General features: G+C 47.8%; 1 protein-coding gene across 3 annotated transcripts in view; it reads right to left on the bottom strand.

Moving 5' to 3' along the window:
* Nucleotides 1–5,210: 5,210 nt before the first annotated feature.
* Nucleotides 5,211–15,190, bottom strand: part of dapk1 (death associated protein kinase 1) — a 201,073-nt gene continuing 191,093 nt past the window's right edge. For all 3 annotated transcript variants that reach the window (XM_036936596.2, XM_036936598.2, XM_036936597.2), the window contains 4 exons: nucleotides 13,827–14,015; nucleotides 12,311–12,499; nucleotides 11,704–11,907; nucleotides 5,211–7,494 (listed from right to left, as the gene is read on the bottom strand). In XM_036936596.2, the coding sequence (XP_036792491.1) occupies nucleotides 6,601–7,494; nucleotides 11,704–11,907; nucleotides 12,311–12,499; nucleotides 13,827–14,015 (1,476 nt within the window). In that variant the 3' untranslated portion in view covers nucleotides 5,211–6,600. The remainder of the gene's footprint in view (nucleotides 7,495–11,703; nucleotides 11,908–12,310; nucleotides 12,500–13,826; nucleotides 14,016–15,190) is intronic.

Raw genomic sequence — 15,190 nt, 5'->3', positions numbered from 1 at the left:
CTTCAGTCTTTCACCATTCATCCAACTGTTTTGGAGGTGCTGATTTGTGTGTGATTACTGTCACCGGGGGTTTGTCTTTACTCACTTTTACAGCCTGTGTTCTTGTTGGCCTGAGATATCGTTCGTCACCGCTGTCAGAATCTGTTGACTCAAGGCCAGGCAGTGCTGACCAGATGCCTGAAACCTGAGCAACTCAGCCTGAGGGTAGATTGTTTCCTCAAAGAGCCCATAGGAGGAAGCCAAGTCTGCCTTCACGACCTTTGCCTCCAGTAATTGTGGAATTTCGCCTTTTAAGATTTTTATCTGTTCACCAAAGAGCCCTCAAACTCTATCTCTCTGCAATGTCCTAATAAATAATTTCTCATCCCTTTTTCTTACTTCGGATAATACAGTTAAAGACCATTGTGTCTTAATGAGTTAGACATTCTCTGTATTGTTCCCCAAGCTTTTTGTATATCAGACAGATTTAATCTTACATCAACAGAATATTTATTTATTATCTCTTGCCTACACTTCTCTACTTCGTAATGGTTATTCATATCACTAGACAGTGAATTTAAAATATATTTTCATGTTCATATCCGGAGGAGCTGTTCCGCCCTTCTCCAGAGTGGTTCTCACTTAACAATGGCATTAACTTCAAAATATGTATAATATCTAATACCGTTCAGAAGTTTGGGGTCGTTTAGAAATGTCCTTGTTTTTTTAAATAAAAGCACCTTTTTTTGTCCATTAAAATAATATCAAATTGATCAGAAATACAGTGTAGACATTGTTAATGTTGCAAATGAAACTGCAGATTTTTAATGGAATATCTACATAGGCGTATAGAGGCCCATTATCAGCAACCAAGCATCTAACACCACCAGTTGTTCCTCACATTAACACCACCAGTTGTTCCTCCCATTAACACATCTAACACCACCAGTTGTCCCTCCCATTAACACATCTAACACCACCAGTTGGTCCTCACATTAACACCACCAGTTGTTCCTCCCATTAACACATCTAACAGTTTTCCGTAGCCAGTCTAACAACAGCTCAGGAATCTGAATAGACTAGACTCCTCTTACTAAACACAGTGAAGTCAACACATTGAACTACATTGATGTGAACATATTATCGCAACACTGACTGGCCCCAAACACAATCCTGTTCAGGTAATTCTTGCATCAAAATAAAGTGCTGTTTATCTGATGGGTGGGGAAAATATTACCAGGAAGATTTCAGTCACAAACATCTCATCTATGAACAGGAGCTGGAGATTTATAGAGAAGGGAGGGAAGGAAATGTTGCTATGCATTCAATAAATCAAGGTACACAATGTTCTCAGGTAAACAATTTATTATCAAAATGTAACTACTACACTGTAAAGGTTCAGGACATGGTATCATCCCAGTCTATAGGAACAATCAGAAATACAAACAAGGCTATTGTGCAGAGAGAGACGTCTTTCTGTTGTGTCTGTACAAAGTCTTGAATACACCCGTCTCCATGCGCTCAGACAGACAGATACAGAGGGTGCTCAACAAATGGCACTGTATTCCCTACATGGTGCTAACCATAGTGGGCCCTGGTCTATAGTAGTGTACTATATAGGGAATAGGGTTCTAAAGGGCCCTGGTCTATAGTAGTGTACTATATAGGGAATATGGTTCTATAGGGCCCTGGTCTATAGTAGTGCACTATATAGGGAATAGGGTTCTATAGGGCTCTGGTCTAAAGTAGTGCACTATATAGGGAATAAGGTTCTATAGGGCTCTGGTCTAAAGTAGTGCACTATATAGGGAATAGGGTTCTATGGGGTTCTGGTCTATAGTAGTGTACTATATATAGGGAATAGGGTTCTATAGGGCTCTGGTCTATAGTAGTGTACTATATAGCGAATAGGGCTCTGGTCTAAAGTAGTGCACTGTCTGGTCTAAAGTAGTGCACTATATAGGGAATAGGGCTCTGGTCTAAAGTAGTGTACTATATAGGGAATAGGGCTCTGGTCTAAAGTAGTGCTCTATATAGGGAATAGGGCTCTGGTCTAAAGTAGTGCACTATATAGGGAATAGGGTTCTGGTCTAAAGTAGTACACTATATAGCGAATAGGGCTCTGGTCTATAGTAGTACACTATATAGGGAATAGGGTTCTATAGGGCTCTGGTCTATAGTAGTGCACTATATAGGGAATATGGCTCTGGTCTAAAGTAGTGCACTATATAGGGAATAGGGCTCTGGTCTAAAGTAGTGCACTGTCTGGTCTAAAGTAGTGCACTATATAGGGAATAGGGCTCTGGTCTAAAGTAGTGTACTATATAGGGAATAGGGTTCTGGTCTAAAGTAGTACACTATATAGGGAATAGGGTTCTGGTCTAAAGTAGTACACTATATAGAGAATAGGGCTCTGGTCTAAAGTAGTGCACTATATAGGGAATAGGGCTCTGGTCTAAAGTAGTGCAGTATATAGGGAATAGGGCCCTGGTCTAAAGTAGTGCACTATGTAGGGAATAGGGCTCTGGTCTAAAGTAGTGTACTATATAGGGAATAGGGTTCTGGTCTAAAGTAGTACACTATATAGAGAATAGGGCTCTGGTCTAAAGTAGTGCACTATATAGGGAATAGGGCTCTGGTCTAAAGTAGTGCAGTATATAGGGAATAGGGCCCTGGTCTAAAGTCGTGCACTATGTAGGGAATAGGGTTCTGGTCTAAAGTAGTGCACTATATAGGGAATAGGGTGCCAATTGGGACGCAGTAGGGTCTGCGTCAAATCCAAGGAAACAAAGAAAGCCACTTACCATCAGAATCAAGAAACAATAAAAACATTTCAATGTTCATTAGAAGACTTTAAAAGCTCAGTAGTACACTACTAGCAACTTCCCTTTCACAGACACAGCTCTTCAGCTCAGCAAGGCAGCAGTAGGAGAGTTGAGAGTAACTGTGTGTGTGTCTGTGTCTGTGTCTGTGTGGTGTGTGTGTGCTAAAGTAAACCCACAAAAAAAACTCACATGGGAATGAATCTCTGTTGCTCTTCAGGAGAAGATGTGATGTTTAGATGCGTATGTTTAGGTGAGAAGCAACATGTTGTCTCTGATACCACTACTACCACTGTGTTCTGTCTTCCCCCGTCTAGGCCTCTGGGTATTCACATCATAATAATTAACATGTTGTTTCTGCTAGGAAAGGTCCTGTCATGGTAGCTAGGTCTCTGTCTGGGTTTAAACCACAGTCGTCTTCACAACACTGCATTAGCCTGGTGATCTTAAGCCACTAGCTCACGCAACAGTACTCATTTGGTTTCCCAGACTAAGATTAAGACTAGTCCAAAGTGTTTATTTGCAGGCTTAATCTGTGACCGGGAAACCAGCCCTAAGAGTTAGATGTTCCATTACGTTGTGGATCTATCAACACATTGTTAGTCCCCACCTGCCGTGCTGTATCGTTGTAACTAACCCCTAACCCTTAGACAGGGCCAATGGACTGTTCAGGGTTCCATCCCAGATGGGACCCTTTTGACCAGAGCTCTGTGGTGCATTATGTAGGAAAGACCCCAGGACAAGAAGATCCCCTAGACAGGGTTGTTGGACCTTTGTGCTTTTTAGGAGAGGTAGAAGGTCAGAAAGATCTCACTGTCATTAGAACTAGTCAAGCATTGAACTCCTTATATGATGTTAGAAAGAAATGGACAGAGACTTCATCTGTTATCAAACTGTAATCATGTCAGAAAGAGATGGAGACAGAGACTTCATCTGTTATCAAACTGTAATCATGTCAGGAAGAGATGGAGACAGAGACTTCATCTGTTATCAAACTGTAATCATGTCAGAAAGAGATGAAGACAGAGACTTAATCTGTTATCATGTCAGAAAGAGATGGAGACAGAGACTTCATCTGTTATCAAACTGTAATCATGTCAGAAAGAGATGGAGACAGAGACTTCATCTGTTATCAAACTGTAATCATGTCAGAAAGAGATGGAGACAGAGACTTAATCTGTTATCATGTCAGAAAGAGATGGAGACAGAGACTTCATCTGTTATCAAACTGTAATCATGTCAGAAAGAGATGAAGACAGAGACTTAATCTGTTATCATGTCAGAAAGAGATGGAGACAGAGACTTCATCTGTTATCAAACTGTAATCATGTCAGAAAGAGATGAAGACAGAGACTTAATCTGTTATCATGTCAGAAAGAGATGGAGACAGAGACTTAATCTGTTATCAAACTGTAATCATGTCAGAAAGAGATGAAGACAGAGACTTCATCTGTTATCAAACTGTAACCTCAGTATATAAAAGGAGCCCAGATTGATATCAAATCCTCCATTGCTGATGTGGATTTATTTATTTTCCTTCGTGAACACCAGTTGTGTTGTGTTGAGGGGCATGTGCTGACATGTACATTATCAGTCAAAAGTTTGTACACTCCTACTCATTCAAGGGTTTTTCTTTATTTTTACTATTTTCTACATTGTAGAATAATAGTGAAGACATCAAAACTATGAAATAACACATATGGAATCATGTAGTAAGCAAAAAAGTTTTGGGATTCTTCAAATGAGATTCTTCAAATGAAGGAGTTCCCATATATGCTGAGCACTTGTTGGCTGCTTTTTTCATGAGAGCCAGTTTCATCATAGCGCTTGATGGTTTTTGAGACTGCACGTGAAGAAACTTTCAAAGTTCTTGAAATGTTCCAGATTGACTGACCTTCATGTCTTAAAGTAATGATGGACTGTCATTTCTCTTGTCATTTCAGCTGTTCTTGCCATAATATGGACTTGGTCTTTCACTAAATAGGGCTATCTTCTGTATGTCCCAACATAACTGATTGGCTCAAACACATTAAGGAAAGGAAAAACAATCCACACATTTTTACTTTTAACAAGGCACACCTGTCAATTTAAATGCATTCCAGGTGACTACCTCATGAAGCTGGTTGAGAGAATGTCAAGAGTGTCTAAAGCTGTCATCAAGGCAAAGAGTGGCTACTTTGATGAATGTGAAATATATTTTGATTTGTTAAAGACCTTGTTGGTTACTACATGATTCCATATGTGTCATTTAGTAGTTTCACTATTATTATTCAATGTAGAAAACAGTAAAAATAAAGAAAAACCCTTGCTGTACTTCTAGTGCTGTGTTGGAGTTGAGATGCTGACAAGCAGGGCAGCAGGGCAGAAAGAGTAACTACTGAAGTTTAGTGCCACTTCAGTAGGGTTCCATTTGGGATCCTCTTTGGAGCTCAGGACAGCCAGTTCATTTCAACATTCATATAGGGGGATGGTGAGGAGAGGAGGGGGAGAGAGGACAGGAGGAGAGAGAACAGGGTGAGAGAGGAGGAGAGAGGAGAGGTTTGAAGGAGAGAGGAGAGGAGATGAGGACAGGGGGAGGATGAGAGTGGACAGGAGGAGGACAGGAGGAGAGAGGAGGAGAGGTGGAGAGAGAACAGGATGAGAGAGGAGAGGTTTAGAGGAGAGATGAGATGAGGACAGGGGGAGGAGGAGAGGACAGGAGGAGGATGAGAGTGGACAGGAGGATGACAGGAGGACAGGAGGAGAGAGGAGGAGAGGAGGAGAGAGAACAGGATGAGAGAGGAAAGGTTTAGAGGAGAGAGGAGATGAGGACAGGGGGAGGAGGAGAGGACAGGAGGAGGATGAGAGTGGACAGGAGGAGGACAGGAGGACAGGAGGAGAGAGGAGGAGAGGAGGAGAGAGAACAGGATGAGAGAGGAGAGGTTTAGAGGAGAGAGGAGATGAGGACAGGGAGAGGAGGAGAGGACAGGAGGAGGATGAGAGTGGACAGGAGGAGGACAGGAGGAGAGAGAACAGGATGAGAGGGAGAGGTTTAGAGGAGAGAGGAGAGAGGAGATGAGGACAGAGGGAGGAGGAGAGGACAGGAGGAGGATGAGAGTGGACAGGAGGAGGACAGGAGGAGGAGAGGAGGACAGGAGGAGGATAGGAGAACAGGAGGAGGAGGAGGAGAGGACAGGAGGAGGAGGACAGGACAGGAGGAGGAGGACAGAAGGAGGAGAGGAGGAGGAGAGGAGGAGGACAGGAGGAGGGCAGGAGGAGGAGGAGAGGACAGGAGGAGGAGGAGAGGAGGACAGGAGGAGGAGAGGAGGAGGAGAGGAGGAGGAGAGGAGGACAGGAGGAGGAGAGGAGGACAGGAGGAGGAGGAGAGGACAGGAGTAGAGTAGGAGAAGAGAGGAGGGGAGCTATATGGACACTGGATGTGCACAGAGCATCAGTCTCACAGAGCATCAGTGACCTAGGGGTTAACAGGAGAGAACTAACACTAAACCCCCGGGAAAGATTACATTGCACATGGTGTTGGTTGGTTCGTCAGCCCTAGTTAGCCCAGCCTCACTCTGAGGACAGGACAGTTAGTTTCCCCAGTCAGGACTCTGATCTAGGATCAGATTCTAGTCTTCTCCCCTGATGGGCCAGATCAGGATGAGCGGAAGCTGTTCTGATCCAGGACATGGTGTGTATTCAATAGCACACACTGAAGCAAAATGTTTTTCAACGGAAAAAGAAAATCCATTTCAGGTTTGTCCCTGTGTTTCTCTACCCGCTTGGTTCCGCTTGGTTCCCAGTGATTAGACCCGTCTCATCATCGGGAGATGACTGAGCTGATGGAGTTGTAGGAGGTGCCTCCGTTACAGGCTCTTCCCCTCCCCCTAGCCACACCCTCTATGTTGACCCTGAAGACAGGCGAGGTCTTTAACAGGAAGTCAGCCGCGTCACGCCTCCCCAACTCACGCAGCTTCCACATCAACAACCCCACCGTGCTGTCTGGACGGACTGACCAATCCAGGAGCAGCGCTGCCGTGGGGCTGGCCAGGAGGGCGGGGTCATTGTCTGGGGCAGGGCCCCCATTGGTTGGGGTGCCGTTGGGGGTGGAGCTGTGTTTGGCCACCAGGTAGGTGAGACCCAGGTTCATAGCCAGCAGACACCAGTCCTTCCCCAGCGCATCAGGAGGGTCTAACAGACGACACAGCTTCCTCCTGGCCAGCAGGCTGACCTCTGAGATGTGGACATCTGCACACAGACTACCCTGACTATAGACTTCAGTACAGCCCAAGGCTAGGATACTGCTGAAGCTCTCCCTGTAACCACCCATGGTGTTGGTGAGGCTGGTCTCTCTCTGGGTCTGGGCCTTCAGGAAGTCTTTAGGCTGGTAGATCATGACGGGACCGTGATGCTCTCTGAGCTGCTGGGGGCTGAGGTAGTACCGGGCGGTGAGGAGGCCAGGGAGGGTGGAGGACAGGAGCGACTCTGTAATGGTAACCATGGTGTCCAGGAGGGTGTAACACTTGGCCCGTTCGCTGTCGTGACCTCTGACCTGGATCTCCACCCCCTGGCCGTGGTTGACCAATAGGATCATGGCCTCCGCTCCGCCTTGGCTCACCTTTGCCCCATTGGTCCAGAGGCGGATGTCTCCGTCAGGCCCCTCCCCTGTGTCGTCCTCAGGGCGCTGCTGGTGGCTCCAGCGACACAGGTTCACCTGGAGGTCAGAGGTCAGGAAACATGACAACAGCATACTATTCATTCTGGGAGAAGAAACATACTCCAGAGCATCCCAGATGGCAGCATATTCAATAGGGACTGGGGAGTCATTCAGACAGTATTCAATAGGGACTGGGGAGTCATTCAGACAGTATTCAATAGGGACTGGGGAGTCATTCAGACAGTATTGGTAGGGACTGGGGAGTCATTCAGACAGTCTTGACAGGGACTGGGGAGTCATTCAGACAGTCTTGGTAGGGACTGGGGAGTCATTCAGACAGTCTTGGTAGGGACTGGGGAGTCATTCAGACAGTCTTGGTAGGGACTGGGGAGTCATTCAGACAGTATTGACAGGGACTGGGGAGTCATTCAGACAGTCTTGACAGGGACTGGGGAGTCATTCAGACAGTATTGATAGGGACTGGGGAGTCATTCAGACAGTCTTGACAGGGACTGGGGAGTCATTTAGACAGTCTTGGTAGGGACTGGGGAGTCATTCAGACAGTCTTGGTAGGGACTGGGGAGTCATTCAGACAGTCTTGGTAGGGACTGGGGAGTCATTCAGACAGTCTTGATAGGGACTGGGGAGTCATTCAGACAGTCTTGACAGGGACTGGGGAGTCATTCAGACAGTCTTGACAGGGACTGGGGAGTCATTCAGACAGTCTTGGTAGGGACTGGGGAGTCATTCAGACAGTCTTGGTAGGGACTGGGGAGTCATTCAGACAGTCTTGATAGGGACTGGGGAGTCATTCAGACAGTCTTGGTAGGGACTGGGGAGTCATTCAGACAGTCATGGTAGGGACTGGGGAGTCATTCAGACAGTCTTGATAGGGACTGGGGAGTCATTCAGACAGTCTTGACAGGGACTGGGGAGTCTTTCAGACAGTCTTGACAGGGACTGGGGAGTCATTCAGACAGTCTTGGTAGGGACTGGGGAGTCATTCAGACAGTCTTGATAGGGACTGGGGAGTCATTCAGACAGTCTTGGTAGGGACTGGGGAGTCATTCAGACAGTCTTGGTAGGGACTGGGGAGTCATTCAGACAGTCTTGATAGGGACTGGGGAGTCATTCAGACAGTCTTGACAGGGACTGGGGAGTCATTCAGACAGTCTTGACAGGGACTGGGGAGTCATTCAGACAGTCTTGGTAGGGACTGGGGAGTCATTCAGACAGTCTTGATAGGGACTGGGGAGTCATTCAGACAGTCTTGGTAGGGACTGGGGAGTCATTCAGACAGTCTTGGTAGGGACTGGGGAGTCATTCAGACAGTCTTGATAGGGACTGGGGAGTCATTCAGACAGTCTTGATAGGGACTGGGGAGTCATTCAGACAGTCTTGATAGGGACTGGGGAGTCATTCAGACAGTCTTGGTAGGGACTGGGGAGTCATTCAGACAGTCTTGGTAGGGACTGGGGAGTCATTCAGACAGTCTTGATAGGGACTGGGGAGTCATTCAGACAGTCTTGGTAGGGACTGGGGAGTCAATCAGACAGTCTTGGTAGGGACTGGGGAGTCATTCAGACAGTCTTGGTAGGGACTGGGGAGTCATTCAGACAGTCTTGATAGGGACTGGGGAGTCATTCAGACAGTCTTGACAGGGACTGGGGAGTCATTCAGACAGTCTTGATAGGGACTGGGGAGTCATTCAGACAGTCTTGACAGGGACTGGGGAGTCATTCAGACAGTCTTGATAGGGACTGGGGAGTCATTCAGACAGTCTTGATAGGGACTGGGGAGTCATTCAGACAGTCTTGACAGGGACTGGGGAGTCATTCAGACAGTCTTGACAGGGACTGGGGAGTCATTCAGACAGTCTTGATAGGGACTGGGGAGTCATTCAGACAGTATTGGTAGGACTGGGGAGTCATTCAGACAGTCTTGACAGGGACTGGGGAGTCATTCAGACAGTCTTGGTAGGGACTGGGGAGTCATTCAGACAGTCTTGATAGGGACTGGGGAGTCATTCAGACAGTCTTGATAGGGACTGGGGAGTCATTCAGACAGTATTGGTAGGGACTGGGTAGTCATTCAGACAGTCTTGATAGGGACTGGGGAGTCATTCAGACAGTATTGTTAGGGACTGGGGAGTCGTTCAGACAGTCTTGATAGGGACTGGGGAGTCATTCAGACAGTCTTGATAGGGACTGGGGAGTCATTCAGACAGTATTGGTAGGGACTGGGGAGTCGTTCAGACAGTCTTGATAGGGACTGGGGAGTCATTCAGACAGTCTTGATAGGGACTGGGGAGTCATTCAGACAGTCTTGACAGGGACTGGGGAGTCATTCAGACAGTCTTGACAGGGACTGGGTAGTCATTCAGACAGTCTTGATAGGGACTGGGGAGTCATTCAGACAGTCTTGACAGGGACTGGGGAGTCATTCAGACAGTCTTGACAGGGACTGGGGAGTCATTCAGACAGTCTTGATAGGGACTGGGGAGTCATTCAGACAGTCTTGACAGGGACTGGGGAGTCATTCAGACAGTCTTGGTAGGGACTGGGGAGTCATTCAGACAGTCTTGATAGGGACTGGGGAGTCATTCAGACAGTCTTGATAGGGACTGGGGAGTCATTCAGACAGTCTTGATAGGGACTGGGGAGTCATTCAGACAGTCTTGGTAGGGACTGGGGAGTCATTCAGACAGTCTTGATAGGGACTGGGGAGTCATTCAGACAGTCTTGACAGGGACTGGGGAGTCATTCAGACAGTCTTGATAGGGACTGGGGAGTCATTCAGACAGTATTGACAGGGACTGGGGAGTCATTCAGACAGTCTTGACAGGGACTGGGGAGTCATTCAGACAGTCTTGACAGGGACTGGGGAGTCATTCAGACAGTCTTGATAGGGACTGGGGAGTCATTCAGACAGTCTTGGTAGGGACTGGGGAGTCATTCAGACAGTCTTGATAGGGACTGGGGAGTCATTCAGACAGTCTTGGTAGGGACTGGGGAGTCATTCAGACAGTCTTGATAGGGACTGGGGAGTCATTCAGACAGTCTTGACAGGGACTGGGGAGTCATTCAGACAGTCTTGACAGGGACTGGGGAGTCATTCAGACAGTCTTGACAGGGACTGGGGAGTCATTCAGACAGTCTTGATAGGGACTGGGGAGTCATTCAGACAGTCTTGATAGGGACTGGGGAGTCATTCAGACAGTCTTGATAGGGACTGGGGAGTCATTCAGACAGTCTTGACAGAGACTGGGGAGTATTTCAGACAGTCTTGACAGGGACTGGGGAGTCATTCAGACAGTCTTGATAGGGACTGGGGAGTCATTCAGACAGTCTTGACAGGGACTGGGGAGTCATTCAGACAGTCTTGGTAGGGACTGGGGAGTCATTCAGACAGTCTTGATAGGGACTGGGGAGTCATTCAGACAGTCTTGACAGGGACTGGGGAGTCATTCAGACAGTCTTGACAGGGACTGGGGAGTCATTCAGACAGTCTTGATAGGGACTGGGGAGTCATTCAGACAGTCTTGACAGGGACTGGGGAGTCATTCAGACAGTCTTGGTAGGGACTGGGGAGTCATTCAGACAGTCTTGATAGGGACTGGGGAGTCATTCAGACAGTCTTGACAGGGACTGGGGAGTCATTCAGACAGTCTTGACAGGGACTGGGGAGTCATTCAGACAGTCTTGACAGGGACTGGGGAGTCATTCAGACAGTCTTGACAGGGACTGGGGAGTCATTCAGACAGTCTTGGTAGGGACTGGGGAGTCATTCAGACAGTCTTGATAGGGACTGGGGAGTCATTCAGACAGTCTTGGTAGGGACTGGGGAGTCATTCAGACAGTCTTGATAGGGACTGGGGAGTCATTCAGACAGTCTTGACAGGGACTGGGGAGTCATTCAGACAGTCTTGACAGGGACTGGGGAGTCATTCAGACAGTCTTGGTAGGGACTGGGGAGTCATTCAGACAGTCTTGATAGGGACTGGGGAGTCATTCAGACAGTCTTGACAGGGACTGGGGAGTCATTCAGACAGTCTTGACAGGGACTGGGGAGTCATTCAGACAGTCTTGGTAGGGACTGGGGAGTCATTCAGACAGTCTTGATAGGGACTGGGGAGTCATTCAGACAGTCTTGATAGGGACTGGGGAGTCATTCAGACAGTCTTGATAGGGACTGGGGAGTCGTCCAGACAGTATTGGTAGGGACTGGGGAGTCGTTCAGACAGTCTTGATGAATCAAAGCATGTACCTGTAGCTTGTGGAACAGTCCACAGGGGAAAGGTGTGAGGTGTTCAGCAGGAACCAGTCTGACCCCTCCGTAGATCAGGACATCGTCCTCCTCCTCTTCCTCCGTCCAGGAGTGGTGGAGGCTGTTGGTCTTGATCAGGGCGGGGACATCCACCATGCCAGGGTTGGTCAGGTCACGTACGCACACGTCCATGGCATCCAGCACCTGTCGTAAGAGAGGATGTTAGCATGGACGCTAATGTCTTCCTATGGGAGATGCTAACATGTTGCATTGTGGTATACTTGATACTTGACGGTATACAACTATGCATGCCCAGCTTGTGTTAGCATGGTCGCTAAGTGTGACATGTTTTTCTATGGGAGATGCTAGCATGTTGCATTGCGGTATACTTGACAGTATACAACTATGCATGCCCAGCTTGTGTTAGCATGGTCGCTAAGTGTGACATGTTTTCCTATGGGAGATGCTAACATGTTGCATTGTGGTATACTTGACAGTATACAACTATGCATGCCCAGCTTGTGTTAGCATGGTTGCTAAGCGTGACATGTTTTCCTATGGGAGATGCTAACAGTTCCCCGTCTTAGTAATGATGACTGTCTCTGACCTGTAGCAGTTCGTCCACGTCGCTCTCTGGGGCCAGAGCCTGTATCTCCTCCAGTCTGTAGCGCCCCCTGTAGTGGTGGATGGCTTTAGGCGTGTCCACAGAGAGGAGGCGGGCTAACACCCCACTACACAGCCAGCGAGGCTCCAACACCATCACATCCTGCACCGTCTCACTCTGCATCAGGTTGATCTGTTAGGAGGATGGGGAAGAGAGAGAGATGGATACAAATTGGAGGGAGAGAAAGCACGGGGGAGAGAGAGATGTATAATCAAAAATAAATTGTCCATAGTTAAGGGGGGCATGTAAAAATCTTCCCAGTGTGAAATAGTTCCAGATCGTTGTGAATGAACTGGGATGACGTCACAATAACTGCTCGTGCGTCTCCATGTGATTGGCTGATATCTCTCACACCCTCCCTGAACCACGGTTCAGCACCATGTAGCTAGAAGGAACCAAGGTTCAGCACCGTGTAGGTAGAAAGAACCAATTTCATTGGTCTAATATGAGGTGGAAACTGAACTTCCTAACCTCCCGCCAACGTATGACCATGTTAAAGACACATATTTCCCTCAGATTCCACAGACCCACAAAGTATTAAAAAACAAATCACATTGTGATGAAATTCCACAGTGCGACTTCACAGCAGCAGGATTTGTGACCTGTTGCCACAAGAAAAGGGCAACCAGTGAAGAACAAACTCCATTGTAAATACAAACCATATTTATATTTCTTATTTTTCCTTGAACTATTTTCCCATCGTTAGAACACTCCATATAGACATAATATGACATTTGAAATGTGTTTATTGTTTTGGAACTGTTCTGAGTGTAATGTTTACTGTTCAGTAATGTTTATTTAACTTTTGTTTATTATCTAGTTCACTTTGGCAATGTAAACATGTTTCCCATGACAATAAAGTCCTTAAATTGAATTGAGTGAGTGAGTGAGTGAGTGAGTGAGTGAGTGAGTGAGTGAGTGAGTGAAAGAGAGAATAGAAGAGAGAAAGGTGAATGAAGTTAGCATATCAAATATAATCTGGTATTGAATTGTGTGAAGTACAAGACAAGTTGAAGTCTGTCCAGGCCAGTTGGCTGTCTATCTACCAGAGCAGAGTCATTCTTGTTAACATCAACATGTCGTAACAGTCCAATCACTGTTTCCAGATGGAGGAACACACTGCTAAACAGTGACACCTGGTGGCAGAAACCAGAACCTCACAACACAGACACTGAATAGAGGAGTATCCTGGGTTGAATACGGATCCTTGACACTATTTGAGGTGCACTCGACTTACGTTGAAGTTTGGACTTTTGTGTAATAGGGTGAGTGTGTACCTCTCCCATGTTGTGGAGCTACTGTGTGTGTACCTCTCCCATGTTGTGGAGCTGCTGTGTGTGTACCTCTCCCATGTTGTGGAGCTGCTGTGTGTGTACCTCTCCCATGTTGTGGAGCTGCTGTGTGTGTACCTCTCCCATGCTGTGGAGCTGCTGCTGTGTGTGTGTGTGTGTGTGTGTACCTCTCCCATGCTGTGGAGCTGCTGTGCGACCCCTCGGAGGTGCTCCTCGCTGACCAGTGGGTTGATGTGTTCCTGAACGTCAGAGACAAACTGTTGCCATGACGTCAGCTGGTTAGGGCCACTCATTTTCCTCCAGGAGGGCAGGGTCGAGACCAGACACTCTGAAAGGGCCGACATGGGACTACAGGTCTGTCAGAGAGAGGGCAGAGAGAGGGACTTAACAAATTTGACCCTAATAACTACCGTTGGGATATGCGTCAAAAGAAACCTTGGGAAAATCCTATGCATTATCATTAACAGCAGACTCATACATTTACTCAGCGAAAACAATGTACTGAGCAAATGTCAAATTGGCTTCTTACCAAATTACTGTACAACAGACCACGTATTCACCCTGCACACCCTCATTGACAACCAAACAAAACAAAACAAAGGCAAAGTCTTCTCATGCCGTGTTGATTTCAAAAAAGCTTTTGGACTCAATTTGTCACAAGTCCCATTTCTCTAAAGACAAATAATACCAAAAACAAGGTAGGCTTCTGTTGCAACATTGTAGCCAACATCACCAGCGTTGCTATGGAAATAAGTACATTGACACCCTCAACCAGCAGCTGGCCATTATGTCCTCTTCATCTAGAGAACATGTTCACAATCTGCTCCAGCCCAGGTTAACCTACCAGCCTCCCAGTCTGCTCCAGCCCAGGTCAACCAACCAGCCTCCCAGTCTGCTCCAGCCCAGGTCAACCAACCAGCCTCCCAGTCTGCTCCAGCCCAGGTCAACCAACCAGCCTCCCAGTCTGCTCCAGCCCAGGTCAGCCAATCCCCCTTCCAGTCTGCTCCAGCCAGAATACCAGCCTCCCTGTCTGCTCCATCCCAGAATACCAGCCTCCCAGCCTGCTCCAGCCCAGGTCAACCTACCAGCCTCCCAGTCTGCTCCAGCCCAGGTCAACCTACCAGCCTCCCAGTCTGCTCCAGCCCAGGTCAACCAACCAGCCTCCCAGTCTGCTACAGCCCAGGTCAACCTACCAGCCTCCCAGTCTGCTCCAGCCCAGGTCAACCGACCAGCCTCCCAGTCTGCTCCAGACCAGGTCAACCAACCAGCCTCCCAGTCTGCTCCAGCCCAGAATACCAGCCTCCCAGTCTGCTCCAGCCCAGGTCAACCTACCAGCCTCCCAGTCTGCTCCAGCCCAGAATACCAGCCTCCCAGTCTGCTCCAGCCCAGGTAAACCTCCCAGTCTGCTCCAGCCCAGGTCAACCTACCAGCCTCCCAGTCTGCTCCAGCCCAGGTCAACCTACCAGCCTCCCAGTCTGCTCCAGCCCAGGTCAACCTCCCAGTCTGCTCCAGCCCAGGTCAACCTACCAGC

This window comes from Oncorhynchus mykiss, chromosome 11 (assembly GCF_057628025.1).
Source record: "Oncorhynchus mykiss isolate SJ-2025 chromosome 11, ASM5762802v1, whole genome shotgun sequence".
Lineage (NCBI taxonomy): Eukaryota > Metazoa > Chordata > Actinopteri > Salmoniformes > Salmonidae > Oncorhynchus > Oncorhynchus mykiss.
This window is presented reverse-complemented; position numbering and strand designations above follow the sequence as displayed.